Source organism: Topomyia yanbarensis, chromosome 2 (assembly GCF_030247195.1).
Source record: "Topomyia yanbarensis strain Yona2022 chromosome 2, ASM3024719v1, whole genome shotgun sequence".
In the NCBI taxonomy this organism is placed as follows: Eukaryota; Metazoa; Arthropoda; class Insecta; order Diptera; family Culicidae; genus Topomyia; species Topomyia yanbarensis.
Window position 1 is genome coordinate 327,525,375 of NC_080671.1, and position 27,120 is coordinate 327,552,494.

General features: G+C 33.1%; 2 protein-coding genes across 2 annotated transcripts in view; one reads left to right on the forward strand and one right to left on the reverse strand.

Annotated features, from left to right (window-relative positions):
• The first annotated feature begins 20,338 nt into the window (after nucleotides 1-20,338).
• On the forward strand, nucleotides 20,339-21,573 carry LOC131683831 (mediator of RNA polymerase II transcription subunit 29). The gene is made up of 3 exons (XM_058966169.1): nucleotides 20,339-20,754; nucleotides 20,893-20,983; nucleotides 21,268-21,573. Exons 1-3 carry the CDS (start codon nucleotides 20,444-20,446, stop codon nucleotides 21,472-21,474), a joined length of 609 nt encoding a protein of 202 aa, XP_058822152.1. The 5' UTR covers nucleotides 20,339-20,443; the 3' UTR covers nucleotides 21,475-21,573.
• LOC131683830 (facilitated trehalose transporter Tret1-like) overlaps nucleotides 21,483-27,120 on the reverse strand; it is a 51,083-nt gene continuing 45,445 nt past the window's right edge. The window contains exons 5-6 of the mRNA XM_058966168.1: nucleotides 21,996-22,826; nucleotides 21,483-21,936 (exon numbers count right to left, since the gene is read on the reverse strand). Coding sequence (XP_058822151.1) covers nucleotides 21,585-21,936; nucleotides 21,996-22,826 — 1,183 coding nt within the window. The 3' untranslated portion in view covers nucleotides 21,483-21,584. The remainder of the gene's footprint in view (nucleotides 21,937-21,995; nucleotides 22,827-27,120) is intronic.

Here is a 27,120-nt window from a genome sequence, read left to right on the forward strand (position 1 = left end):
TGCTCTAGTAGTTGAGGCTTTTGAGAAAATAATTTTTTCCTTCAGTGGTCCTACATTACCGGCACATGGGTGAATATTTTAAAAAAATCATAAAAAATACTAAGGTCAATTTAGGCAATATGAGCTACTACAGGTATTTTAGAGGACACATTTGGTTACTAGAATTGCTATTTTACGTTGCTCTAGTATGTGAGGCTTTTGAGAAAATATTTTTTTCCTTCAGTGGTCCTACATTACCGGTATATGGGAGAACATTTAAAAAAAATCATAAAAAATACTAAAGTCAATTTAGGCAATATGAGCTACTATAGGTATTTTAAAGGACACATTTGGCTACTAGAATTGCTATTTTACGTTGCTGTAGTAGTTGAGGCTTTTGAGAAAATAATTTTTTCCTTCAGTGCTCCTACATTACCGGCACATGGGAGAATATTTTAAAAAAATCATAAAAAATACTAAAGTCAATTTAGGCAATATGAGCTACTATAGGTATTTTAGAGGACCCATTTGGCTACTAGAATTGCTATTTTACGTTGCTCTAGTAGTTGAGGCTTTTGAGAAAATAATTTTTTCCTTCAGTGCTCCTACATTACCGGCACATGGGAGAATATTTTAAAAAAATCATAAAAATACTAAAGTCAATTTAGGCAATATGAGCTACTATAGGTATTTTAGAGGACACATTTGGTTACTAGAATTGCTATTTTACGTTGCTCTAGTAGTTGAGGCTTTTGAGAAAATATTTTTTTCCTTCAGTGCTCCTACATTACCGGCACATGGGTGAATATTTTAAAAAAATCATAAAAAATACTAAAGTCAATTTAGGCAATATGAGCTACTATAGGTATTTTAGAGGACCCATTTGGCTACTAGAATTGCTATTTTACGTTGCTCTAGTAGTTGAGGCTTTTGAGAAAATAATTTTTTCCTTCAGTGCTCCTACATTACCGGCACATGGGAGAATATTTTAAAAAAATCATAAAAAATACTAAAGTCAATTTAGGCAATATGAGCTACTATAGGTATTTTAGAGGACACATTTGGTTACTAGAATTGCTATTTTACGTTGCTCTAGTAGTTGAGGCTTTTGAGAAAATAATTTTTTCCTTCAGTGGTCCTACATTACCGGCACATGGGTGAATATTTTAAAAAAATCATAAAAAATACTAAGGTCAATTTAGGCAATATGAGCTACTACAGGTATTTTAGAGGACACATTTGGTTACTAGAACTGCTATTTTACGTTGCTCTAGTAGTTGAGGCTTTTGAGAAAATATTTTTTTCCTTCAGTGCTCCTACATTACCGGCACATGGGTGAATATTTTAAAAAAATCATAAAAAATACTAAAGTCAATTTAGGCAATATGAGCTACTATAGGTATTTTAGAGGACCCATTTGGCTACTAGAATTGCTATTTTACGTTGCTGTAGTAGTTCAGGCTTTTGAGAAAATAATTTTTTCCTTCAGTGCTCCTACATTACCGGCACATGGGAGAATATTTAAAAAAAATCATAAAAAATACTAAAGTCAATTTAGGCAATATGAGCTACTATAGGTATTTTAGAGGACACATTTGGTTACTAGAATTGCTATTTTACGTTGCTCTAGTAGTTGAGGCTTTTGAGAAAATAATTTTTTCCTTCAGTGCTCCTACATTACCGGCACATGGGTGAATATTTTAAAAAAATCATAAAAAATACTAAAGTCAATTTAGGCAATATGAGCTACTATAGGTATTTTAGAGGACACATTTGGTTACTAGAATTGCTATTTTACGTTGCTCTAGTATGTGAGGCTTTTGAGAAAATATTTTTTTCCTTCAGTGGTCCTACATTACCGGTATATGGGAGAACATTTAAAAAAAAATCATAAAAAATACTAAAGTCAATTTAGGCAATATGAGCTACTATAGGTATTTTAAAGGACACATTTGGCTACTAGAATTGCTATTTTACGTTGCTGTAGTAGTTGAGGCTTTTGAGAAAATAATTTTTTCCTTCAGTGCTCCTACATTACCGGCACATGGGAGAATATTTTAAAAAAATCATAAAAAATACTAAAGTCAATTTAGGCAATATGAGCTACTATAGGTATTTTAGAGGACCCATTTGGGTACTAGAATTGCTATTTTACGTTGCTCTAGTAGTTGAGGCTTTTGAGAAAATAATTTTTTCCTTCAGTGCTCCTACATTACCGGCACATGGGAGAATATTTTAAAAAAATCATAAAAATACTAAAGTCAATTTAGGCAATATGAGCTACTATAGGTATTTTAGAGGACACATTTGGTTACTAGAATTGCTATTTTACGTTGCTCTAGTAGTTGAGGCTTTTGAGAAAATATTTTTTTCCTTCAGTGCTCCTACATTACCGGCACATGGGTGAATATTTTAAAAAAATCATAAAAAATACTAAAGTCAATTTAGGCAATATGAGCTACTATAGGTATTTTAGAGGACCCATTTGGCTACTAGAATTGCTATTTTACATTGCTCTAGTAGTTGAGGCTTTTGAGAAAATAATTTTTTCCTTCAGTGCTCCTACATTACCGGCACATGGGAGAATATTTTAAAAAAATCATAAAAAATACTAAAGTCAATTTAGGCAATATGAGCTACTATAGGTATTTTAGAGGACACATTTGGTTACTAGAATTGCTATTTTACGTTGCTCTAGTAGTTGAGGCTTTTGAGAAAATAATTTTTTCCTTCAGTGGTCCTACATTACCGGCACATGGGTGAATATTTTAAAAAAATCATAAAAAATACTATAGTCAATTTAGGCAATATGAGCTACTATAGGTATTTTAGAGGACACATTTGGTTACTAGAATTGCTATTTTACGTTGCTCTAGTATGTGAGGCTTTTGAGAAAATATTTTTTTCCTTCAGTGGTCCTACATTACCGGTATATGGGAGAACATTTAAAAAAAATCATAAAAAATACTAATGTCAATTTAGGCAATATGAGCTACTATAGGTATTTTAGAGGACCCATTTGGCTACTAGAATTGCTATTTTACGTTGCTCTAGTAGTTGAGGCTTTTGAGAAAATAATTTTTTCCTTGAGTGCTCCTACATTACCGGCACATGGGAGAATATTTTAAAAAAATCATAAAAAATACTAAAGTCAATTTAGGCAATATGAGCTACTATAGGTATTTTAGAGGACTCATTTGGCTACTAGAATTGCTATTTTACGTTGCTCTAGTAGTTGAGGCTTTTGAGAAAATAATTTTTTCCTTCAGTGCTCCTACATTACCGGCACATGGGAAAATATTTTAAAAAAATCATAAAAAATACTAAAGTCAATTTAGGCAATATGAGCTACTATAGGTATTTTAGAGGACCCATTTGGCTACTAGAATTGCTATTTTACGTTGCTCTAGTAGTTGAGGCTTTTGAGAAAATAATTTTTTCCTTCAGTGGTCCTACATTACCGGCACATGGGAGAATATTTTAAAAAAATCATAAAAAATACTAAAGTCAATTTAGGCAATATGAGCTACTATAGGTATTTTAGAGGACACATTTGGCTACTAGAATTGCTATTTTAGGTTGCTCTAGTAGTTGAGGCTTTTGAGAAAATAACTTTTTCCTTCAGTGCTCCTACATTACCGGCACATGGGAGAATATTTAAAAAAAATCATAAAAATACTAAAGTCAATTTAGGCAATATGAGCTACTATAGGTATTTTAGAGGACACATTTGGTTACTAGAATTGCTATTTTACGTTGCTCTAGTAGTTGAGGCTTTTGAGAAAATATTTTTTTCCTTCAGTGCTCCTACATTACCGGCACATGGGAGAATATTTTAAAAAAATCATAAAAAATACTAAAGTCAATTTAGGCAATATGAGCTACTATAGGTATTTTAGAGGACACATTTGGTTACTAGAATTGCTATTTTACGTTGCTCTAGTAGTTGAGGCTTTTGAGAAAATAATTTTTTCCTTCAGTGGTCCTACATTACCGGCACATGGGAGAATATTTTAAAAAATCATAAAAAATACTAAGGTCAATTTAGGCAATATGAGCTACTACAGGTATTTTAGAGGACACATTTGGTTACTAGAATTGCTATTTTACGTTGCTCTAGTATGTGAGGCTTTTGAGAAAATATTTTTTTCCTTCAGTGGTCCTACATTACCGGTATATGGGAGAACATTTAAAAAAAATCATAAAAAATACTAAAGTCAATTTAGGCAATATGAGCTACTATAGGTATTTTAGAGGACACATTTGGTTACTAGAATTGCTATTTTACGTTGCTCTAGTAGTTGAGGCTTTTGAGAAAATAATTTTTTCCTTCAGTGCTCCTACATTACCGGCACATGGGAGAATATTTTAAAAAAATCATAAAAAATACTAAAGTCAATTTAGGCAATATGAGCTACTATAGGTATTTTAGAGGACCCATTTGGCTACTAGAATTGCTATTTTATGTTGCTTTAGTAGTTGAGGCTTTTGAGAAAATATTTTTTTCCTTCAGTGCTCCTACATTACCGGCACATGGGTGAATATTTTAAAAAAATCATAAAAAATACTAAAGTCAATTTAGGCAATATGAGCTACTATAGGTATTTTAGAGGACACATTTGGTTACTAGAATTGCTATTTTACGTTGCTCTAGTATGTGAGGCTTTTGAGAAAATATTTTTTTCCTTCAGTGGTCCTACATTACCGGTATATGGGAGAACATTTAAAAAAAATCATAAAAAATACTAATGTCAATTTAGGCAATATGAGCTACTATAGGTATTTTAGAGGACCCATTTGGCTACTAGAATTGCTATTTTACGTTGCTCTAGTAGTTGAGGCTTTTGAGAAAATAATTTTTTCCTTCAGTGGTCCTATATTACCGGCACATGGGAGAATATTTTAAAAAAATCATAAAAAATACTAAAGTCAATTTAGGCAATATGAGCTACTATAGGTATTTTAGAAGACACATTTGGCTACTAGAATTGCTATTTTACGTTGCTCTAGTAGTTGAGGCTTTTGAGAAAATAACTTTTTCCTTCAGTGCTTCTACATTACCGGCACATGGGAGAATATTTTAAAAAAATCATAAAAATACTAAAGTCAATTTAGGCAATATGAGCTACTATAGGTATTTTAGAGGACACATTTGGCTACTAGAATTGCTATTTTACGTTGCTCTAGTAGTTGAGGCTTTTGAGAAAATATTTTTTTCCTTCAGTGGTCCTACATTACCGGCGCATGGGAGAATATTTTTAAAAAATCATAAAAAATACTAAAGTCAATTTAGGCAATATGAGCTACTATAGGTATTTTAGAGGACACATTTGGCTACTAGAATTGCTATTTTACGTTGCTCTAGTAGTTGAGCCTTTTGATAAAATAATTTTTTCCTTCAGTGGTCCTACATTACCGGTATATGGGAGAACATTTAAAAAAATCATAAAAAGTACTAAAGTCAATTTAGGCAATATGAGCTACTATAGGTATTTTAGAGGACACATTTGGTTACTAGAATTGCTATTTTACGTTACTCTAGTAGTTGAGGTTTTTGAGAAAATAATTTTTTCCTTCAGTTCTTCTACATTACCGGCACATGGGAGAATATTTTAAAAAAATCATAAAAAATACTAAAGTCAATTTAGGCAATATGAGCTACTATAGGTATTTTAGAGGACACATTTGGTTACTAGAATTGCTATTTTACGTTGCTCTAGTATGTGAGGCTTTTGAGAAAATATTTTTTTCCTTCAGTGGTCCTACATTACCGGTATATGGGAGAACATTTAAAAAAAATCATAAAAAATACTAATGTCAATTTAGGCAATATGAGCTACTATAGGTATTTTAGAGGACTCATTTGGCTACTAGAATTGCTATTTTACGTTGCTCTAGTAGTTGAGGCTTTTGAGAAAATAATTTTTTCCTTCAGTGCTCCTACATTACCGGCACATGGGAGAATATTTTAAAAAAATCATAAAAAATACTAAAGTCAATTTAGGCAATATGAGCTACTATAGGTATTTTAGAGGACCCATTTGGCTACTAGAATTGCTATTTTATGTTGCTTTAGTAGTTGAGGCTTTTGAGAAAATATTTTTTTCCTTCAGTGCTCCTACATTACCAGCACATGGGTGAATATTTTAAAAAAATCATAAAAAATACTAAAGTCAATTTAGGCAATATGAGCTACTATAGGTATTTTAGAGGACACATTTGGTTACTAGAATTGCTATTTTACGTTGCTCTAGTATGTGAGGCTTTTGAGAAAATATTTTTTTCCTTCAGTGGTCCTACATTACCGGTATATGGGAGAACATTTAAAAAAAATCATAAAAAATACTAATGTCAATTTAGGCAATATGAGCTACTATAGGTATTTTAGAGGACCCATTTGGCTACTAGAATTGCTATTTTACGTTGCTCTAGTAGTTGAGGCTTTTGAGAAAATAATTTTTTCCTTCAGTGGTCCTACATTACCGGCACATGGGAGAATATTTTAAAAAAATCATAAAAAATACTAAAGTCAATTTAGGCAATATGAGCTACTATAGGTATTTTAGAAGACACATTTGGCTACTAGAATTGCTATTTTACGTTGCTCTAGTAGTTGAGGCTTTTGAGAAAATAACTTTTTCCTTCAGTGCTTCTACATTACCGGCACATGGGAGAATATTTTAAAAAAATCATAAAAATACTAAAGTCAATTTAGGCAATATGAGCTACTATAGGTATTTTAGAGGACACATTTGGCTACTAGAATTGCTATTTTACGTTGCTCTAGTAGTTGAGGCTTTTGAGAAAATATTTTTTTCCTTCAGTGGTCCTACATTACCGGCGCATGGGAGAATATTTTTAAAAAATCATAAAAAATACTAAAGTCAATTTAGGCAATATGAGCTACTATAGGTATTTTAGAGGACACATTTGGCTACTAGAATTGCTATTTTACGTTGCTCTAGTAGTTGAGCCTTTTGATAAAATAATTTTTTCCTTCAGTGGTCCTACATTACCGGTATATGGGAGAACATTTAAAAAAATCATAAAAAGTACTAAAGTCAATTTAGGCAATATGAGCTACTATAGGTATTTTAGAGGACCCATTTGGCTACTAGAATTGCTATTCTACGTTGCTCTAGTAGTTGAGGCTTTTGAGAAAATAATTTTTTCCTTCAGTGCTCCTACATTACCAGTATATGGGAGAACACTTAAAAAAAATCATAAAAAATACTAAAGTCAATTTAGGCAATATGAGCGATTATAGGTATATTAGAGGACCCATTTGGCTACTAGAATTGCTATTTTACGTTGCTCTAGTAGTTGAGGCTTTTGAGAAAATAATTTTTTCCTTTAGTGCTCCTACATTACCGGCACATGGGAGAATATTTTAAAAAAATCATAAAAAATACTAAAGTCAATTTAGGCAATATGAGCTACTATAGGTATTTTAGAGGACTCATTTGGCTACTAGAATTGCTATTTTACGTTGCTCTAGTAGTTGAGGCTTTTGAGAAAATAATTTTTTCCTTCAGTGCTCCTACATTACCGGCACATGGGAGAATATTTTAAAAAAATCATAAAAAATACTAAAGTCAATTTAGGCAATATGAGCTACTATAGGTATTTTAGAGGACCCATTTGGCTACTAGAATTGCTATTTTACGTTGCTCTAGTAGTTGAGGCTTTTGAGAAAATAATTTTTTTCCTTCAGTGGTCAACATTACCGGTATATGGGAGAACATTTAAAAAAAATCATAAAAAATACTAAAGTCAATTTAGGCAATATGAGCTACTATAAGTATTTTAGAGGACACATTTGGTTACTAGAATTGCTATTTTACGTTGCTCTAGTAGTTGAGGCTTTTGAGAAAATAATTTTTTCCTTCAGTGCTCCTACATTACCGGCACATGGGTGAATATTTTAAAAAAATCATAAAAAATACTAAAGTCAATTTAGGCAATATGAGCTACTGTAGGTATTCTAGAGGACATATTTGGCTACTAAAATTGCTATTTTGCGTTGCTCTAGTATGTGAGGCTTTTGAGAAAATAATTTTTTCCTTCAGTGGTCCTACATTACCGGTATATGGGAGAACATTTAAAAAAATCATAAAAAATACTAAAGTCAATTTAGGCAATATGAGCTACTATAGGTATTTTAGAGGACCCATTTGGCTACTAGAATTGCTATTCTACGTTGCTCTAGTAGTTGAGGCTTTTGAGAAAATAATTTTTTCCTTCAGTGCTCCTACATTACCAGTATATGGGAGAACACTTAAAAAAAATCATAAAAAATACTAAAGTCAATTTAGGCAATATGAGCGATTATAGGTATATTAGAGGACCCATTTGGCTACTAGAATTGCTATTTTACGTTGCTCTAGTAGTTGAGGCTTTTGAGAAAATAATTTTTTCCTTTAGTGCTCCTACATTACCGGCACATGGGAGAATATTTTAAAAAAATCATAAAAAATACTAAAGTCAATTTAGGCAATATGAGCTACTATAGGTATTTTAGAGGACTCATTTGGCTACTAGAATTGCTATTTTACGTTGCTCTAGTAGTTGAGGCTTTTGAGAAAATAATTTTTTCCTTCAGTGCTCCTACATTACCGGCACATGGGAGAATATTTTAAAAAAATCATAAAAAATACTAAAGTCAATTTAGGCAATATGAGCTACTATAGGTATTTTAGAGGACCCATTTGGCTACTAGAATTGCTATTTTACGTTGCTCTAGTAGTTGAGGCTTTTGAGAAAATAATTTTTTCCTTCAGTGCTCCTACATTACCGGCACATGGGAGAATATTTTAAAAAAATCATAAAAATACTAAAGTCAATTTAGGCAATATGAGCTACTATAGGTATTTTAGAGGACACATTTGGTTACTAGAATTGCTATTTTACGTTGCTCTAGTAGTTGAGGCTTTTGAGAAAATATTTTTTTCCTTCGGTGCTCCTACATCACCGGCACATGGGTGAATATTTTAAAAAAATCATAAAAAATACTAAAGTCAATTTAGGCAATATGAGCTACTATAGGTATTTTAGAGGACCCATTTGGCTACTAGAATTGCTATTTTATGTTGCTCTAGTAGTTGAGACTTTTGAGAAAATAATTTTTTCCTTCAGTGCTCCTACATTACCGGCACATGGGTGAATATTTTAAAAAAATCATAAAAAATACTAAAGTCAATTTAGGCAATATGAGCTACTATAGGTATTTTAGAGGACCCATTTGGCTACTAGAATTGCTATTTTACGTTGCTCTAGTAGTTGAGGCTTTTGAGAAAATAATTTTTTCCTTCAGTGCTCCTACATTACCGGCACATGGGAGAATATTTTAAAAAAATCATAAAAAATACTAAAGTCAATTTAGGCAATATGAGCTACTATAGGTATTTTAGAGGACACATTTGGTTACTAGAATTGCTATTTTACGTTGCTCTAGTAGTTGAGGCTTTTGAGAAAATAATTTTTTCCTTCAGTGGTCCTACATTACCGGCACATGGGTGAATATTTTAAAAAAATCATAAAAAATACTAAGGTCAATTTAGGCAATATGAGCTACTACAGGTATTTTAGAGGACACATTTGGTTACTAGAATTGCTATTTTACGTTGCTCTAGTATGTGAGGCTTTTGAGAAAATATTTTTTTCCTTCAGTGGTCCTACATTACCGGTATATGGGAGAACATTTAAAAAAAATCATAAAAAATACTAAAGTCAATTTAGGCAATATGAGCTACTATAGGTATTTTAAAGGACACATTTGGCTACTAGAATTGCTATTTTACGTTGCTGTAGTAGTTGAGGCTTTTGAGAAAATAATTTTTTCCTTCAGTGCTCCTACATTACCGGCACATGGGAGAATATTTTAAAAAAATCATAAAAAATACTAAAGTCAATTTAGGCAATATGAGCTACTATAGGTATTTTAGAGGACCCATTTGGCTACTAGAATTGCTATTTTACGTTGCTCTAGTAGTTGAGGCTTTTGAGAAAATAATTTTTTCCTTCAGTGCTCCTACATTACCGGCACATGGGAGAATATTTTAAAAAAATCATAAAAATACTAAAGTCAATTTAGGCAATATGAGCTACTATAGGTATTTTAGAGGACACATTTGGTTACTAGAATTGCTATTTTACGTTGCTCTAGTAGTTGAGGCTTTTGAGAAAATATTTTTTTCCTTCAGTGGTCCTACATTACCGGCACATGGGTGAATATTTTAAAAAAATCATAAAAAATACTAAAGTCAATTTAGGCAATATGAGCTACTATAGGTATTTTAGAGGACCCATTTGGCTACTAGAATTGCTATTTTACGTTGCTCTAGTAGTTGAGGCTTTTGAGAAAATAATTTTTTCCTTCAGTGCTCCTACATTACCGGCACATGGGAGAATATTTTAAAAAAATCATAAAAAATACTAAAGTCAATTTAGGCAATATGAGCTACTATAGGTATTTTAGAGGACACATTTGGTTACTAGAATTGCTATTTTACGTTGCTCTAGTAGTTGAGGCTTTTGAGAAAATAATTTTTTCCTTCAGTGGTCCTACATTACCGGCACATGGGTGAATATTTTAAAAAAATCATAAAAAATACTAAGGTCAATTTAGGCAATATGAGCTACTACAGGTATTTTAGAGGACACATTTGGTTACTAGAACTGCTATTTTACGTTGCTCTAGTAGTTGAGGCTTTTGAGAAAATATTTTTTTCCTTCAGTGCTCCTACATTACCGGCACATGGGTGAATATTTTAAAAAAATCATAAAAAATACTAAAGTCAATTTAGGCAATATGAGCTACTATAGGTATTTTAGAGGACCCATTTGGCTACTAGAATTGCTATTTTACGTTGCTGTAGTAGTTCAGGCTTTTGAGAAAATAATTTTTTCCTTCAGTGCTCCTACATTACCGGCACATGGGAGAATATTTAAAAAAAATCATAAAAAATACTAAAGTCAATTTAGGCAATATGAGCTACTATAGGTATTTTAGAGGACACATTTGGTTACTAGAATTGCTATTTTACGTTGCTCTAGTAGTTGAGGCTTTTGAGAAAATAATTTTTTCCTTCAGTGCTCCTACATTACCGGCACATGGGTGAATATTTTAAAAAAATCATAAAAAATACTAAAGTCAATTTAGGCAATATGAGCTACTATAGGTATTTTAGAGGACACATTTGGTTACTAGAATTGCTATTTTACGTTGCTCTAGTATGTGAGGCTTTTGAGAAAATATTTTTTTCCTTCAGTGGTCCTACATTACCGGTATATGGGAGAACATTTAAAAAAAATCATAAAAAATACTAAAGTCAATTTAGGCAATATGAGCTACTATAGGTATTTTAAAGGACACATTTGGCTACTAGAATTGCTATTTTACGTTGCTGTAGTAGTTGAGGCTTTTGAGAAAATAATTTTTTCCTTCAGTGCTCCTACATTACCGGCACATGGGAGAATATTTTAAAAAAATCATAAAAAATACTAAAGTCAATTTAGGCAATATGAGCTACTATAGGTATTTTAGAGGACCCATTTGGCTACTAGAATTGCTATTTTACGTTGCTCTAGTAGTTGAGGCTTTTGAGAAAATAATTTTTTCCTTCAGTGCTCCTACATTACCGGCACATGGGAGAATATTTTAAAAAAATCATAAAAATACTAAAGTCAATTTAGGCAATATGAGCTACTATAGGTATTTTAGAGGACACATTTGGTTACTAGAATTGCTATTTTACGTTGCTCTAGTAGTTGAGGCTTTTGAGAAAATATTTTTTTCCTTCAGTGCTCCTACATTACCGGCACATGGGTGAATATTTTAAAAAAATCATAAAAAATACTAAAGTCAATTTAGGCAATATGAGCTACTATAGGTATTTTAGAGGACCCATTTGGCTACTAGAATTGCTATTTTACATTGCTCTAGTAGTTGAGGCTTTTGAGAAAATAATTTTTTCCTTCAGTGCTCCTACATTACCGGCACATGGGAGAATATTTTAAAAAAATCATAAAAAATACTAAAGTCAATTTAGGCAATATGAGCTACTATAGGTATTTTAGAGGACACATTTGGTTACTAGAATTGCTATTTTACGTTGCTCTAGTAGTTGAGGCTTTTGAGAAAATAATTTTTTCCTTCAGTGGTCCTACATTACCGGCACATGGGTGAATATTTTAAAAAAATCATAAAAAATACTATAGTCAATTTAGGCAATATGAGCTACTATAGGTATTTTAGAGGACACATTTGGTTACTAGAATTGCTATTTTACGTTGCTCTAGTATGTGAGGCTTTTGAGAAAATATTTTTTTCCTTCAGTGGTCCTACATTACCGGTATATGGGAGAACATTTAAAAAAAATCATAAAAAATACTAATGTCAATTTAGGCAATATGAGCTACTATAGGTATTTTAGAGGACCCATTTGGCTACTAGAATTGCTATTTTACGTTGCTCTAGTAGTTGAGGCTTTTGAGAAAATAATTTTTTCCTTGAGTGCTCCTACATTACCGGCACATGGGAGAATATTTTAAAAAAATCATAAAAAATACTAAAGTCAATTTAGGCAATATGAGCTACTATAGGTATTTTAGAGGACTCATTTGGCTACTAGAATTGCTATTTTACGTTGCTCTAGTAGTTGAGGCTTTTGAGAAAATAATTTTTTCCTTCAGTGCTCCTACATTACCGGCACATGGGAAAATATTTTAAAAAAATCATAAAAAATACTAAAGTCAATTTAGGCAATATGAGCTACTATAGGTATTTTAGAGGACCCATTTGGCTACTAGAATTGCTATTTTACGTTGCTCTAGTAGTTGAGGCTTTTGAGAAAATAATTTTTTCCTTCAGTGCTCCTACATTACCGGCACATGGGAGAATATTTTAAAAAAATCATAAAAATACTAAAGTCAATTTAGGCAATATGAGCTACTATAGGTATTTTAGAGGACACATTTGGTTACTAGAATTGCTATTTTACGTTGCTCTAGTAGTTGAGGCTTTTGAGAAAATAATTTTTTCCTTCAGTGCTCCTACATTACCGGCACATGGGTGAATATTTTAAAAAATTCATAAAAAATACTAAAGTCAATTTAGGCAATATGAGCTACTGTAGGTATTCTAGAAGACACATTTGGCTACTAAAATTGCTATATTGCGTTGCTCTAGTATGTGAGGCTTTTGAGAAAATAATTTTTTCCTTCAGTGGTCCTACATTACCGGTATATGGGAGAATATTTAAAAAAATCATAAAAAATACTAAAGTCAATTTAGGCAATATGAGCTACTATAGGTATTTTAGAGGACCCATTTGGCTACTAGAATTGCTATTCTACGTTGCTCTAGTAGTTGAGGCTTTTGAGAAAATAATTTTTTCCTTCAGTGCTCCTACATTACCAGTATATGGGAGAACATTTAAAAAAAATCATAAAAAATACTAAAGTCAATTTAGGCAATATGAGCTATTATAGGTATTTTAAAGGACCCATTTGGTTACTAGAATTGCTATTTTACGTTGCTCTAGTAGTTGAGGCTTTTGAGAAAATAATTTTTTCCTTTAGTGCTCCTACATTACCGGCACATGGGAGAATATTTTAAAAAATCATAAAAAATACTAAAGTCAATTTAGGCAATATGAGCTACTATAGGTATTTTAGTGGACCCATTTGGCTACTAGAATTGCTATTTTACGTTGCTCTAGTAGTTGAGGCTTTTGAGAAAATAATTTTTTCCTTCAGTGGTCCTACATTACCGGCACATGGGAGAATATTTTAAAAAAATCATAAAAAATACTAAAGTCAATTTAGGCAATATGAGCTACTATAGGTATTTTAGAGGACACATTTGGCTACTAGAATTGCTATTTTAGGTTGCTCTAGTAGTTGAGGCTTTTGAGAAAATAACTTTTTCCTTCAGTGCTCCTACATTACCGGCACATGGGAGAATATTTAAAAAAAATCATAAAAATACTAAAGTCAATTTAGGCAATATGAGCTACTATAGGTATTTTAGAGGACACATTTGGTTACTAGAATTGCTATTTTACGTTGCTCTAGTAGTTGAGGCTTTTGAGAAAATATTTTTTTCCTTCAGTGCTCCTACATTACCGGCACATGGGAGAATATTTTAAAAAAATCATAAAAAATACTAAAGTCAATTTAGGCAATATGAGCTACTATAGGTATTTTAGAGGACACATTTGGTTACTAGAATTGCTATTTTACGTTGCTCTAGTAGTTGAGGCTTTTGAGAAAATAATTTTTTCCTTCAGTGGTCCTACATTACCGGCACATGGGAGAATATTTTAAAAAATCATAAAAAATACTAAGGTCAATTTAGGCAATATGAGCTACTACAGGTATTTTAGAGGACACATTTGGTTACTAGAATTGCTATTTTACGTTGCTCTAGTATGTGAGGCTTTTGAGAAAATATTTTTTTCCTTCAGTGGTCCTACATTACCGGTATATGGGAGAACATTTAAAAAAAATCATAAAAAATACTAAAGTCAATTTAGGCAATATGAGCTACTATAGGTATTTTAGAGGACACATTTGGTTACTAGAATTGCTATTTTACGTTGCTCTAGTAGTTGAGGCTTTTGAGAAAATAATTTTTTCCTTCAGTGCTCCTACATTACCGGCACATGGGAGAATATTTTAAAAAAATCATAAAAAATACTAAAGTCAATTTAGGCAATATGAGCTACTATAGGTATTTTAGAGGACCCATTTGGATACTAGAATTGCTATTTTACGTTGCTCTAGTAGTTGAGGCTTTTGAGAAAATAAATTTTTCCTTCAGTGCTCCTACATTAACGGCACATGGGAGAATATTTTAAAAAAATCATAAAAAATACTAAAGTCAATTTAGGCAATATGAGCTACTATAGGTATTTTAGAGGACCCATTTGGCTACTAGAATTGCTATTTTACGTTGCTGTAGTAGTTGAGGCTTTTGAGAAAATAATTTTTTCCTTCAGTGCTCCTACATTACCGGCACATGGGAGAATATTTTAAAAAAATCATAAAAAATACTAAAGTCAATTTAGGCAATATGAGCTACTATAGGTATTTTAGAGGACACATTTGGTTACTAGAATTGCTATTTTACGTTGCTCTAGTAGTTGAGGCTTTTGAGAAAATAATTCTTTCCTTCAGTGGTCCTACATTACCGGCACATGGGTGAATATTTTAAAAAAATCATAAAAAATACTAAAGTCAATTTAGGCAATATGAGCTACTATAGGTATTTTAGAGGACCCATTTGGATACTAGAATTGCTATTTTACGTTGCTCTAGTAGTTGAGGCTTTTGAGAAAATAATTTTTTCCTTCAGTGCTCCTACATTAACTGCACATGGGAGAATATTTTAAAAAAATCATAAAAATACTAAAGTCAATTTAGGCAATATGAGCTACTATAGGTATTTTAGAGGACACATTTGGTTACTAGAATTGCTATTTTACGTTGCTCTAGTAGTTGAGGCTTTTGAGAAAATAATTTTTTCCTTCAGTGCTCCTACATTACCGGCACATGGGAGAATATTTAAAAAAATCATAAAAAATACTAAAGTCAATTTAGGCAATATGAGCTACTATAGGTATTTTAGAGGACACATTTGGTTACTAGAATTGCTATTTTACGTTGCTCTAGTAGTTGAGGCTTTTGAGAAAATAATTTTTTCCTTCAGTGGTCCTACATTACCGGCACATGGGTGAATATTTTAAAAAAATCATAAAAAATACTAAAGTCAATTTAGGCAATATGAGCTACTATAGGTATTTTAGAGGACACATTTGGTTACTAGAATTGCTATTTTACGTTGCTCTAGTATGTGAGGCTTTTGAGAAAATATTTTTTTCCTTCAGTGGTCCTACATTACCGGTATATGGGAAAACATTTAAAAAAAATCATAAAAAATACTAATGTCAATTTAGGCAATATGAGCTACTATAGGTATTTTAGAGGACCCATTTGGCTACTAGAATTGCTATTTTACGTTGCTCTAGTAGTTGAGGCTTTTGAGAAAATAATTTTTTCCTTGAGTGCTCCTACATTACCGGCACATGGGAGAATATTTTAAAAAAATCATAAAAAATACTAAAGTCAATTTAGGCAATATGAGCTACTATAGGTATTTTAGAGGACTCATTTGGCTACTAGAATTGCTATTTTACGTTGCTCTAGTAGTTGAGGCTTTTGAGAAAATAATTTTTTCCTTCAGTGCTCCTACATTACCGGCACATGGGAGAATATTTTAAAAAAATCATAAAAATACTAAAGTTAATTTAGGCAATATGAGCTACTATAGGTATTTTAGAGGACCCATTTGGCTACTAGAATTGCTATTTTACGTTGCTCTAGTAGTTGAGGCTTTTGAGAAAATAATTTTTTCCTTCAGTGCTCCTACATTACCGGCACATGGGAGAATATTTTAAAAAAATCATAAAAATACTAAAGTCAATTTAGGCAATATGAGCTACTATAGGTATTTTAGAGGACACATTTGGTTACTAGAATTGCTATTTTACGTTGCTCTAGTAGTTGAGGCTTTTGAGAAAATATTTTTTTCCTTCAGTGGTCCTACATTACCGGTATATGGGAGAACATTTAAAAAAAATCATAAAAAATACTAAAGTCAATTTAGGCAACATGAGCTACTTTAGGTATTTTAGAGGACACATTTGGTTACTAGAATTGCTATTTTACGTTGCTCTAGTAGTTGAGGCTTTTGAGAAAATAATTTTTTCCTTCAGTGCTCCTACATTACCGGCACATGGGTGAATATTTTAAAAAATTAATAAAAAATACTAAAGTCAATTTAGGCAATATGAGCTACTGTAGGTATTCTAGAGGACACATTTGGCTACTAAAATTGCTATTTTGCGTTGCTCTAGTAGTTGAGGCTTTTGAGAAAATAATTTTTTCCTTCAGTGGTCCTACATTACCGGTATATGGGAGAACATTTAAAAAAATCATAAAAAATACTAAAGTCAATTTAGGCAATATGAGCTACTATAGGTATTTTAGAGGACCCATTTGGCTACTAGAATTGCTATTCTACGTTGCTCTAGTAGTTGAGGCTTTTGAGAAAATAATTTTTTCCTTCAGTGCTCCTACATTACCAGTATATGGGAGAACACTTAAAAAAAATCATAAAAAATACTAAAGTCAATTTAGGCAATATGAGCTACTATAGGTATTTTAGAGGACCCATTTGGCTACTAGAATTGCTATTTTACGTTGCTCTAGTAGTTGAGGCTTTTGAGAAAATAATTGTTTCCTTTAGTGCTCCTACATTACCGGCACATGGGAGAATATTTTAAAAAAATCATAAAAAATACTAAAGTCAATTTAGGCAATATGAGCTACTATAGGTATTTTAGTGGACCCATTTGGCTACTAGAATTGCTATTTTACGTTGCTCTAGTAGTTGAGGCTTTTGAGAAAATAATTTTTTCCTTCAGTGGTCCTACATTACCGGCACATGGGAGAATATTTTAAAAAAATCATAAAAAATACTAAAGTCAATTTAGGCAATATGAGCTACTATAGGTATTTTAGAGGACCCATTTGGCTACTAGAATTGCTATTTTAGGTTGCTCTAGTAGTTGAGGCTTTTGAGAAAATAATTTTTTCCTTCAGTGCTCCTACATTACCGGCACATGGGAGAATATTTAAAAAAATCATAAAAATACTAAAGTCAATTTAGGCAATATGAGCTACTATAGGTATTTTAGAGGACACATTTGGTTACTAGAATTGCTATTTTACGTTGCTCTAGTAGTTGAGGCTTTTGAGAAAATATTTTTTTCCTTCAGTGCTCCTACATTACCGGCACATGGGAGAATATTTTAAAAAAATCATAAAAAATACTAAAGTCAATTTAGGCAATATGAGCTACTATAGATATTTTAGAGGACACATTTGGTTACTAGAATTGCTATTTTACGTTGCTCTAGTAGTTGAGGCTTTTGAGAAAATAATTTTTTCCTTCAGTGCTCCTACATTACCGGCACATGGGAGAATATTTTAAAAAAATCATAAAAAATACTAAGGTCAATTTAGGCAATATGAGCTACTACAGGTATTTTAGAGGACACATTTGGTTACTAGAATTGCTATTTTACGTTGCTCTAGTATGTGAGGCTTTTGAGAAAATATTTTTTTCCTTCAGTGGTCCTACATTACCGGTATATGGGAGAACATTTAAAAAAAAATCATAAAAAATACTAAAGTCAATTTAGGCAATATGAGCTACTATAGGTATTTTAGAGGACACATTTGGTTACTAGAATTGCTATTTTACGTTGCTGTAGTAGTTGAGGCTTTTGAGAAAATAATTTTTTCCTTCAGTGCTCCTACATTACCGGCACATGGGAGAATATTTTAAAAAAATCATAAAAAATACTAAAGTCAATTTAGGGAATATGAGCTACTATAGGTATTTTAGAGGACCCATTTGGATACTAGAATTGCTATTTTACGTTGCTCTAGTAGTTGAGGCTTTTGAGAAAATATTTTTTTCCTTCAGTGCTCCTACATTAACGGCACATGGGAGAATATTTTAAAAAAATCATAAAAAATACTAAAGTCAATTTAGGCAATATGAGCTACTATAGGTATTTTAGAGGACACATTTGGTTACTAGAATTGCTATTTTACGTTGCTCTAGTAGTTGAGGCTTTTGAGAAAATAATTTTTTCCTTCAGTGCTCCTACATTACCGGCACATGGGTGAATATTTTAAAAAAATCATAAAAAATACTAAAGTCAATTTAGGCAATATGAGCTACTATAGGTATTTTAGAGGACCCATTTGGATACTAGAATTGCTATTTTACGTTACTCTAGTAGTTGAGGCTTTTGAGAAAATAATTTTTTCCTTCAGTGCTCCTACATTAACGGCACATGGGAGAATATTTTAAAAAAATCATAAAAATACTAAAGTCAATTTAGGCAATATGAGCTACTATAGGTATTTTAGAGGACACATTTGGTTACTAGAACTGCTATTTTACGTTGCTCTAGTAGTTGAGGCTTTTGAGAAAATATTTTTTTCCTTCAGTGCTCCTACATTACCGGCACATGGGTGAATATTTAAAAAAAATCATAAAAAATACTAAAGTCAATTTAGGCAATATGAGCTACTATAGGTATTTTAGAGGACCCATTTGGCTACTAGAATTGCTATTTTACGTTGCTCTAGTAGTTGAGGCTTTTGAGAAAATAATTTTTTCCTTCAGTGCTCCTACATTACCGGCACATGGGAGAATATTTTAAAAAAATCATAAAAAATACTAAAGTCAATTTAGGCAATATGAGCTACTATAGGTATTTTAGAGGACACATTTGGTTACTAGAATTGCTATTTTACGTTGCTCTAGTAGTTGAGGCTTTTGAGAAAATAATTTTTTCCTTCAGTGCTCCTACATTACCGGCACATGGGAGAACATTTAAAAAAAATCATAAAAAATACTAAAGTCAATTTAGGCAATATGAGCTACTATAGGTATTTTAGAGGACCCATGTGGCTACTAGAATTGCTATTTTACGTTGCTGTAGTAGTTGAGGCTTTTGAGAAAATAATTTTTTCCTTGAGTGCTCCTACATTACCGGCACATGGGAGAATATTTTAAAAAAATCATAAAAAATACTAAAGTCAATTTAGGCAATATGAGCTACTATAGGTATTTTAGAGGACTCATTTGGCTACTGGAATTGCTATTTTACGTTGCTCTAGTAGTTGAGGCTTTTGAGAAAATAATTTTTTCCTTCAGTGCTCCTACATTACCGGCACATGGGAGAATATTTTAAAAAAATCATAAAAATACTAAAGTCAATTTAGGCAATATGAGCTACTATAGGTATTTTAGAGGACACATTTGGTTACTAGAATTGCTATTTTACGTTGCTCTAATTTTTACTGTTTCGGAGAAAGATATAAAAGCATTAGGGCATATCAAAGTAAAATGAGGCAGAATTGGTACTACTGCTATTACATTGATTCAATCGTCATTGTTTAATAGTACTTTACAATTGTTTTAAATCTGCAACGTTTTCATTATTGTTAATATGTGCAATAGTGGTATTTTGAATTTATCGAATATGCTAGCATCAATCAATTTACAGGTGAGCTTTTCGGTTGATGAGATGAGCTTTTTGGTTGGTGAGCTGAGCTTGTTAAGCTATCCGACACCAGGTGGCTAATACGCTACAGTGGTGGCCATAATTATAGGAGATTTTCGGTTGGTGAGCCTTTTGGTTGCTGGATATTTTGGTTGGTAAGTTCACAGAAGTTGCGTTCGGCTCATTTTGTTTCATTATTTTCATTTGTCATGTCAAATTAACTGAGAATCTCTGATGTTTATGTGTTGTGCGTTGTGCATAAAAATATTAGTTTAGTTTACCCGTGTCAGTTCAGTGGTAATTAGTGATTGAAAATGATGAATTCTATGGGAATGCACATGCAACAATCTGGCGTAGTACCCGGAGGCCCGGGTGGATCAGTAGGCATAGCCGGTCCAGTCGGTGTGTCACCGGTAATGATGCAGTCTCCCCAGATGCAGCAACAACAAGCGGCTCAGCAGCAGCAACAGCAAGCACAATCTCAACAACAGGCACAACAGACCGAGAAAGTGGACAACATCTCCAAGGTAAAAGGACTGGTTGGACCCCTGCGAGATGCTTTGTCCACAACAATCAAAACTGCCGCACAGTTGTTGCAGCAAAACAACCTGAACGATGCCGGAACGTAAGTTTTATTTACTTTAATACAATGCATTGAGTGAGCTCTGGTTCATGTGCTAGTTCTCTGCGGTGCAAAACTTAGTCTAATCGAGTTCGTTGTATGCAGGACTCTATTGCGTTAAGTGATGTTTTTCATTTGCAGCAAAGGGACTGATCTGGGTGCAAGTACTCCCAGATTCGATAAGCATCTAGAGGAATTCTATTCGATTTGTGATCAAATTGAACTGAATCTTGTAAGTAGAAAATAGATTACTATTAGTAAATACATAATCCCGACTCGTTTTGTAATTAGTTTCGCATTACAATTTTAAAAATATGGTCATGTAATACAAGCAACGTAGGTTATCATTTTATCAGAATTTGAGATAGACCCATATGATATTCGTTTCCTATGCAAATGGTACGGTTATGCGTACCACGACCGTGCATTTCAGAATTGCATCTGTTCTAGTAATTTCAATCCAGAACAATCATTTGTAATGAACTCAGTACAGTATTCACGAAACGTATTTTCCAGAAAACTGCCAAGTTATGCATGCAGCAAGGGGCTTCATCGCAGCAGTATCTTCCCATTCCTGTGGCACCCACGCAACCGAATCCTGCCGAGACGAACGCGCTCTCTTACAGCCAATACTTGGACGTAGTCAAAATTCAAATCGGTTACGCGAAAGATATACACGATACTCTGATCTGTGCTGCCGCAAATATTTCTCCGGCCGAATGATAGAAATATTAGGGTTTTGTCATATTTTGTTTTAACTTTTTTCTTTATTTGAGATGGCAACTAGAACTAAACACTGTAAAATAAATTAATCCAATAAGAGTTTGAGATATTCATTTTTCACTTTCAGTGAAGGCTATATTTTCAATCCCTTGTTTCTGTTTGGAGGTAGCGTTTTGAATGGCAGCCTCTTTTTCGCTTTGCTTGTGGTACTGCTGGATATGAATATCCGTCATCTTCCGTTGGTTATCGGAGAAGTAAATCTCGATATCTTCGAGAGTTCGCTTTTCTGTCTCCGGCAGAAAGCAATACATGAAGAAAACTCCTATGCTACCACAAATACCGTAAAATAATATCACACCAGGTAAGGAAAATGAGTTTTCAAGATTAAAATAAGTTTTAGTTGTTACAAATGTCATGACGTAGTTCAGAGCCGCGGTTATTCCACATGCCATACTGCGATTCCTGTAAAGATAAAATGCTTTATTTCTTTGTTATAGATCTCAATTAGATATTGATATTACTTGAACGGGAATACTTCGCTGAGTAGTATCCAAGGCACCGGCAGTACTCCGACACTGGAAGCAAACGCCAAAACAAAGAAAAGTAACATTGGCACGTAGTTCAAACCATTTGCAGTGTTGACTTCTTTGTGAACATCGAAGGAAGTCCAGTCGGCAGGAAACACGTTGAAGGCATAGATCGCCAACGAAAGACAGGATAAGGCTGTGACTGACATTGAAAATAGCGCCAACCGTCGTTTTCCAACAAATTTGATGCATATCATGCAAACAATATTCGCCAATAATCCTAACAAGCCCATCGAAACGGTAGCCCAGTTAGCATCCAGCGGTACCCCGTAGGCTTGAAAGATTTGCACCAGATAGGGTCGCATACCAGTTAGCCCACTTAGTTGCCCAAAAAGGAACAACAGCATAACCAACACGAAAGGTCTGAGATTTCGCTTCCTCATCAGCTCCTGTAGCTTCATCCACTCGGTCGGAGGGGGATGCTCACAGCGAGCGCTTTGGGACTTCTGACAGACTGTGCATTTGGCTGCATTAGTGTTGTAGCGTTGCATTTCCTGGAACTCTTTTTCCACTGCAGCTGGTGAGACCCAGCCTCGTAGCCATTGAAGTGATTTGCGAGCATCTTCCTCACGGTTCTTTGACAGCAACCACATAGGTGTTTCCGGAACGAAACATATAGCAATCATGGTAGCCAGTGGAACGGAAACGCAAATGGCAGCCGTTATGCGCCACGTGGTTACCGTTCCCAGCAGATACACTACGAAGAAACCTAGCATCACAGCCACTCCAGCACAGGACGTTAGGATGCCACGTATCGATGGTTGACTGAAAAGAAAACGCATTGCAGATTATTTTTGTTTGTATTTGAACAAAGGCATCAAAATAATTTGATATAAATCAGGGAATTAAATGACAGGCTAATGATTGAGGTGGGATTTTTTGTGACGTAATTAACATTAACAGTAGGTACCAGAGGATAGTAAGTATCAGAAATTTTGTATCTTTCAAATTTTAGTACTATTTCAATGTTCCGATTGATGTAAATTATATCACTACTTCATAAGGAATATTATATACGAGTATTTTAAAAGCATTTAGTAGTCGAGTATACTGCCCATAAAAGCATAAGACTCCCATATTGAAAAACAGCAAGCCCAGAAACACGCTGTTCAAGATTTAGGGGAATTGTGGGTAAAACCGACACCCCACAACTTTTCCTAGAAATCAAATTTTTATCCATTTCATTTTGGTAAGTTTATGTAGAGCATTTGAAGAAAAGTTGGATTTAAGTTAGTACGACGAATGTCATAAAAATAAGCAAAACATACGACAGTAGCGTTCATACTCGTCTGGATGTTGAATTTTGTTGGTAGATTTTATGGTAGTTTTAACCGAACAAAAGCCTTTAAAATCACAGTTTTCAGTGCCTACTATTATCGGCCTTTCCTATGATCAACTAGGTGTATTGAAGACGAGTTTGAGAGTTTCAATATTTTTAATTGCTTTTTTTTTAAAAAAAAATGTGCGTTATTGAGGTAAAACTGACACCCTATGGTTAGGGTAAAACCGACACGCTGTTAGGATGGTTATGTTTACTTGCGATTCATTACAAAATGCTGGGGATCTTTGTGACACTTCAATTACACTATTAGCACACTATAGTAATAGCAGAAATACACAGAAAATTTTTAATTGTGTTTATTTCTTGTAAGTCTCTTTAAAAATCAAAAATTGGAATTTTTGCTTATCTGATTCTATTGAAGCTTTTGATATTTCTGCGAAAAGCTCATCAAACAGAATTTCTAGTGTTTTCTTGGTTTGTCATAGACGAATTTTATCACAATGAGACAATGATCTTATGTACACCCTACATTTTCATTGAGCCTTATGTATGGGATAACCATGTTTTGGTCTGGCAATCCTTTATGTGCATTGTGATTCAATGGTGATACAGAATACAATTCAACAGATAACTCATTTTTGACGAAAATCCATATGGGACTCTTGTGCTTTTATGGGCAGTATATATGTCCATATAAAGTTTGATAAAAAATAACAACCTTTAAATTCAAATTTATTATTTAAGGCATATTTTCTATAAGGAAAGGATTTTGCATTCTAAACTTTTAAAATTTCCCTAAGGAATCGAAAAACAGTATAAAAATATTTTTGAAAATTTTGAAGAACCCAATAGAATACGTCATAGCCAATAATAGAATCTTGCGCTTGGTCATGTCTCCCCATGTTCCCTTTCCTCTACCCGAAGTTTTTATAGCAGAAAGTTTTGGCATTGATAATTGAAATTTGCTTTACCAAAGATTCATCACCAGCATATGGGGCAAAACGCGTGCAATTTTAAGATTTTGGCCTCCTTCATCTCCGGATAACAACATACTCAACTTTGCAATGTCTTTGATAAGGCAAATAACAATATTCAAGAGTTAACCGTACGAAAAAAAATCATTTATATATATATATATATATATAGAACTCGATCAGAGCAAGCAAAACACGTTACTGGTGACAAGCCTTTTAGGAAAGACTACCTCGTCTGCATGCCCACTCATAAAGTTGAGATCGACGGTGTTGTCACCGATCCGATTTTGTCATCCGTGGATCTACTGAAGCATGCGATAGGCTGTTTCAAGGACCCCTTGCTCTAGTGAGCGAAAATTTTGAGTGACAAACGCACTGGATGAAACAAAATGGTGAATTCCTCCACAACCAAATATTTCGGATAATCTTTAACGGGATTGCGTTGCGTTTAATTTCGTCTTCTTCGACAATGATGTGAAGCCACTGTGCTAAAAAGTTACCCTGCAGTGGGGTGAGTCCACACAGGGGCGTAGAAAGATAGCATCATCTAATTTAATTAAATAATATAATTAAATATTGCGCTTTCTTTTGGAAAAATATTGTCTGACCACTACATTGAGAACCTTTTGTTTTAAGCATCATGAGGGAATTATGCGAAGGGGATTTTGTAACTTATCTCTTAACCGAGATCCTATAGTTGTCAAATTACATCAATATAAAATTAATTAACTGTCTGAATTTATTTTATTTATGAGCTCTTTTTGAAGAGATGTTCCAAGATATAGATTAGGAACACGTTTTCGAATTGGAAGCTAAGTTTGAATAGGTTGATTATCTATAAAACATAAGCTTGCTCACCGAAAACTTGCATACATTTCAACATTTCGTGATTTTTTTTTTGATTGCGCAGAGTTGAGACAAATACTAAATATGATTAATAACAAAAATAACATTTCGGAAAGTAAATGGTATAAGATGAAAAATGACGTTTACCGTTTGTCTCTAGAAGATCAAGATCGGTTTTAATGGGCATTTGATTTATGTTGTATTATCAATTATGTGAATTGTTTCTAAGCTGGATTGGAATTAATGAAAATGTCAATATATTTCAACTTAGTGGCTATTAATAGTGTATTTTTGAGTGCTGAATTGAATCGCGTAATAAAATTTTGTGTGTTAGGTACTAGGACTCGTTGTTAAGTTATGAGCTTCATTAGTGAAAAATATTACAAATACTCGATACTTTTTCTCGGTCACGATCACATTCATTCGAAACTGTCAAATTTCGATGTTAAATATCATTGAAGAATTTCAAAACGTAAAACAGCACGTTTCCTGATAAAACAATTATAGAGAATTTACTCTTGAAAAAAATTAACTCGAGACCTAATGCCTTCAGTAAAGTTTTCGAAAATTCTATTTCAAACAACTTTATTGAAGACATGTATTCAGAGTATCGAAATATATGTAAAAGAAACCTTTAAAATGAGTTATTCTGATTACTGCATTCGATAAATTTCTTCTGTGGGTTATAAACAATAAAATTCAAATTGCGTTCAAGGTATGAGTCTCTGAAGCTTAAAAAGAAATGTTATATCGAAGAAAAATGATTTGAAATTCTTTCCTAAATATTGTTTTATTTCTCGATATGCTGCATTGATGTAGCCTTCATATTTTCAAACAAAATTGTTTAAAATGACATTATCAAGAATTGAAGCCACCAAGTTACTTACCATTTTTTAAGAATTAATTCTCCATAATTACTTCTAAGAGACATATCTACCGAAATTTGTATATTGAAAGATGTGCTGTTTTGCGTTGGAAAACTTCTTCAAAATTAATGATTTCAAAATTGGTGATATTGATCGTTGAGAAACTTTTCGAACATTTACCCCACTTTAAAAGTTCACATTCTTTGGCTTCATTGGCATATTATGCAAGAAAATAGTCTACAGGGATATAAAAGCCGTTCTAGATTGATTCTTCCTGTTTGTAGACTAGGATGGCATCTGTTAGACTACTAATTGTTCTGAATTTCAATTTTTTTTATCAAACTCATTAAACTTTAACGTTTTCAAAAAATCAACGATTTTTATCATTTGAACGCTTATAATTCAACCATTTCACAAAAAACTTCTATCAGTTTTGCACAAACCGCTCAAAACACTTCTAAGAACAGATTCCAATAGATAAAGTATAGATTTGGTTTTCATGGCATGGCATTGAAAATTTGTATAATGTAGAATCAAAATACCGTATATTTTCACATAGAACGTAGCGCTTCCCCAGTCCGGGACGACAGATTGGGGTACCTGGCATGCCATGCTTCTCCATGCTATTAAATGCCAGCAACCGTTTGTATGAATTGAAAACTGTACTTTGTGCCGGTTGGATAGTTGGGAAGCATGCACCAGTGAACAGTAGAGCGAACTGTTCTCAAATGAAGAAAGCATTTCAGCCGCGTGCCTTCAGCTTTGGGGAACACTTTGAAATTTGCACACGTATCCTAGCGTCTGGTGCTATACCCGCTTGCAGTGTGTGGGAAAAATTGAAATTATTTACTAGGTCCGATAAAAAGCAATAAAATTAAATATGTTTGGTTAATACGTATCAAAAACATTGAACCCTCGTTAATTCGATTCTTATCTTTTGAACGTGTTGTCTAAAACGGTGTGTGTTGTATTTAAGTTCATCGTATTCAGTCAAATGGTATCGGATTTTATCTACTGTTGGGCTTCAAAGCAATCGCTTATATATAGGGGATACACGAGTCTTATACACGGTTGCGCACTGTATGGATGAA

Bases quoted from the DNA above. Each gene is read 5' to 3' on its own strand.
- LOC131683831 (XM_058966169.1), top strand. From the start codon at position 20,444: ATGATGAATTCTATGGGAATGCACATGCAACAATCTGGCGTAGTACCC. The intron at 20,755-20,892 runs GTAAGTTTTATT...TTTCATTTGCAG, and splicing joins AACCTGAACGATGCCGGAAC to CAAAGGGACTGATCTGGGTG. The intron at 20,984-21,267 runs GTAAGTAGAAAA...CGTATTTTCCAG, and splicing joins ATCAAATTGAACTGAATCTT to AAAACTGCCAAGTTATGCAT.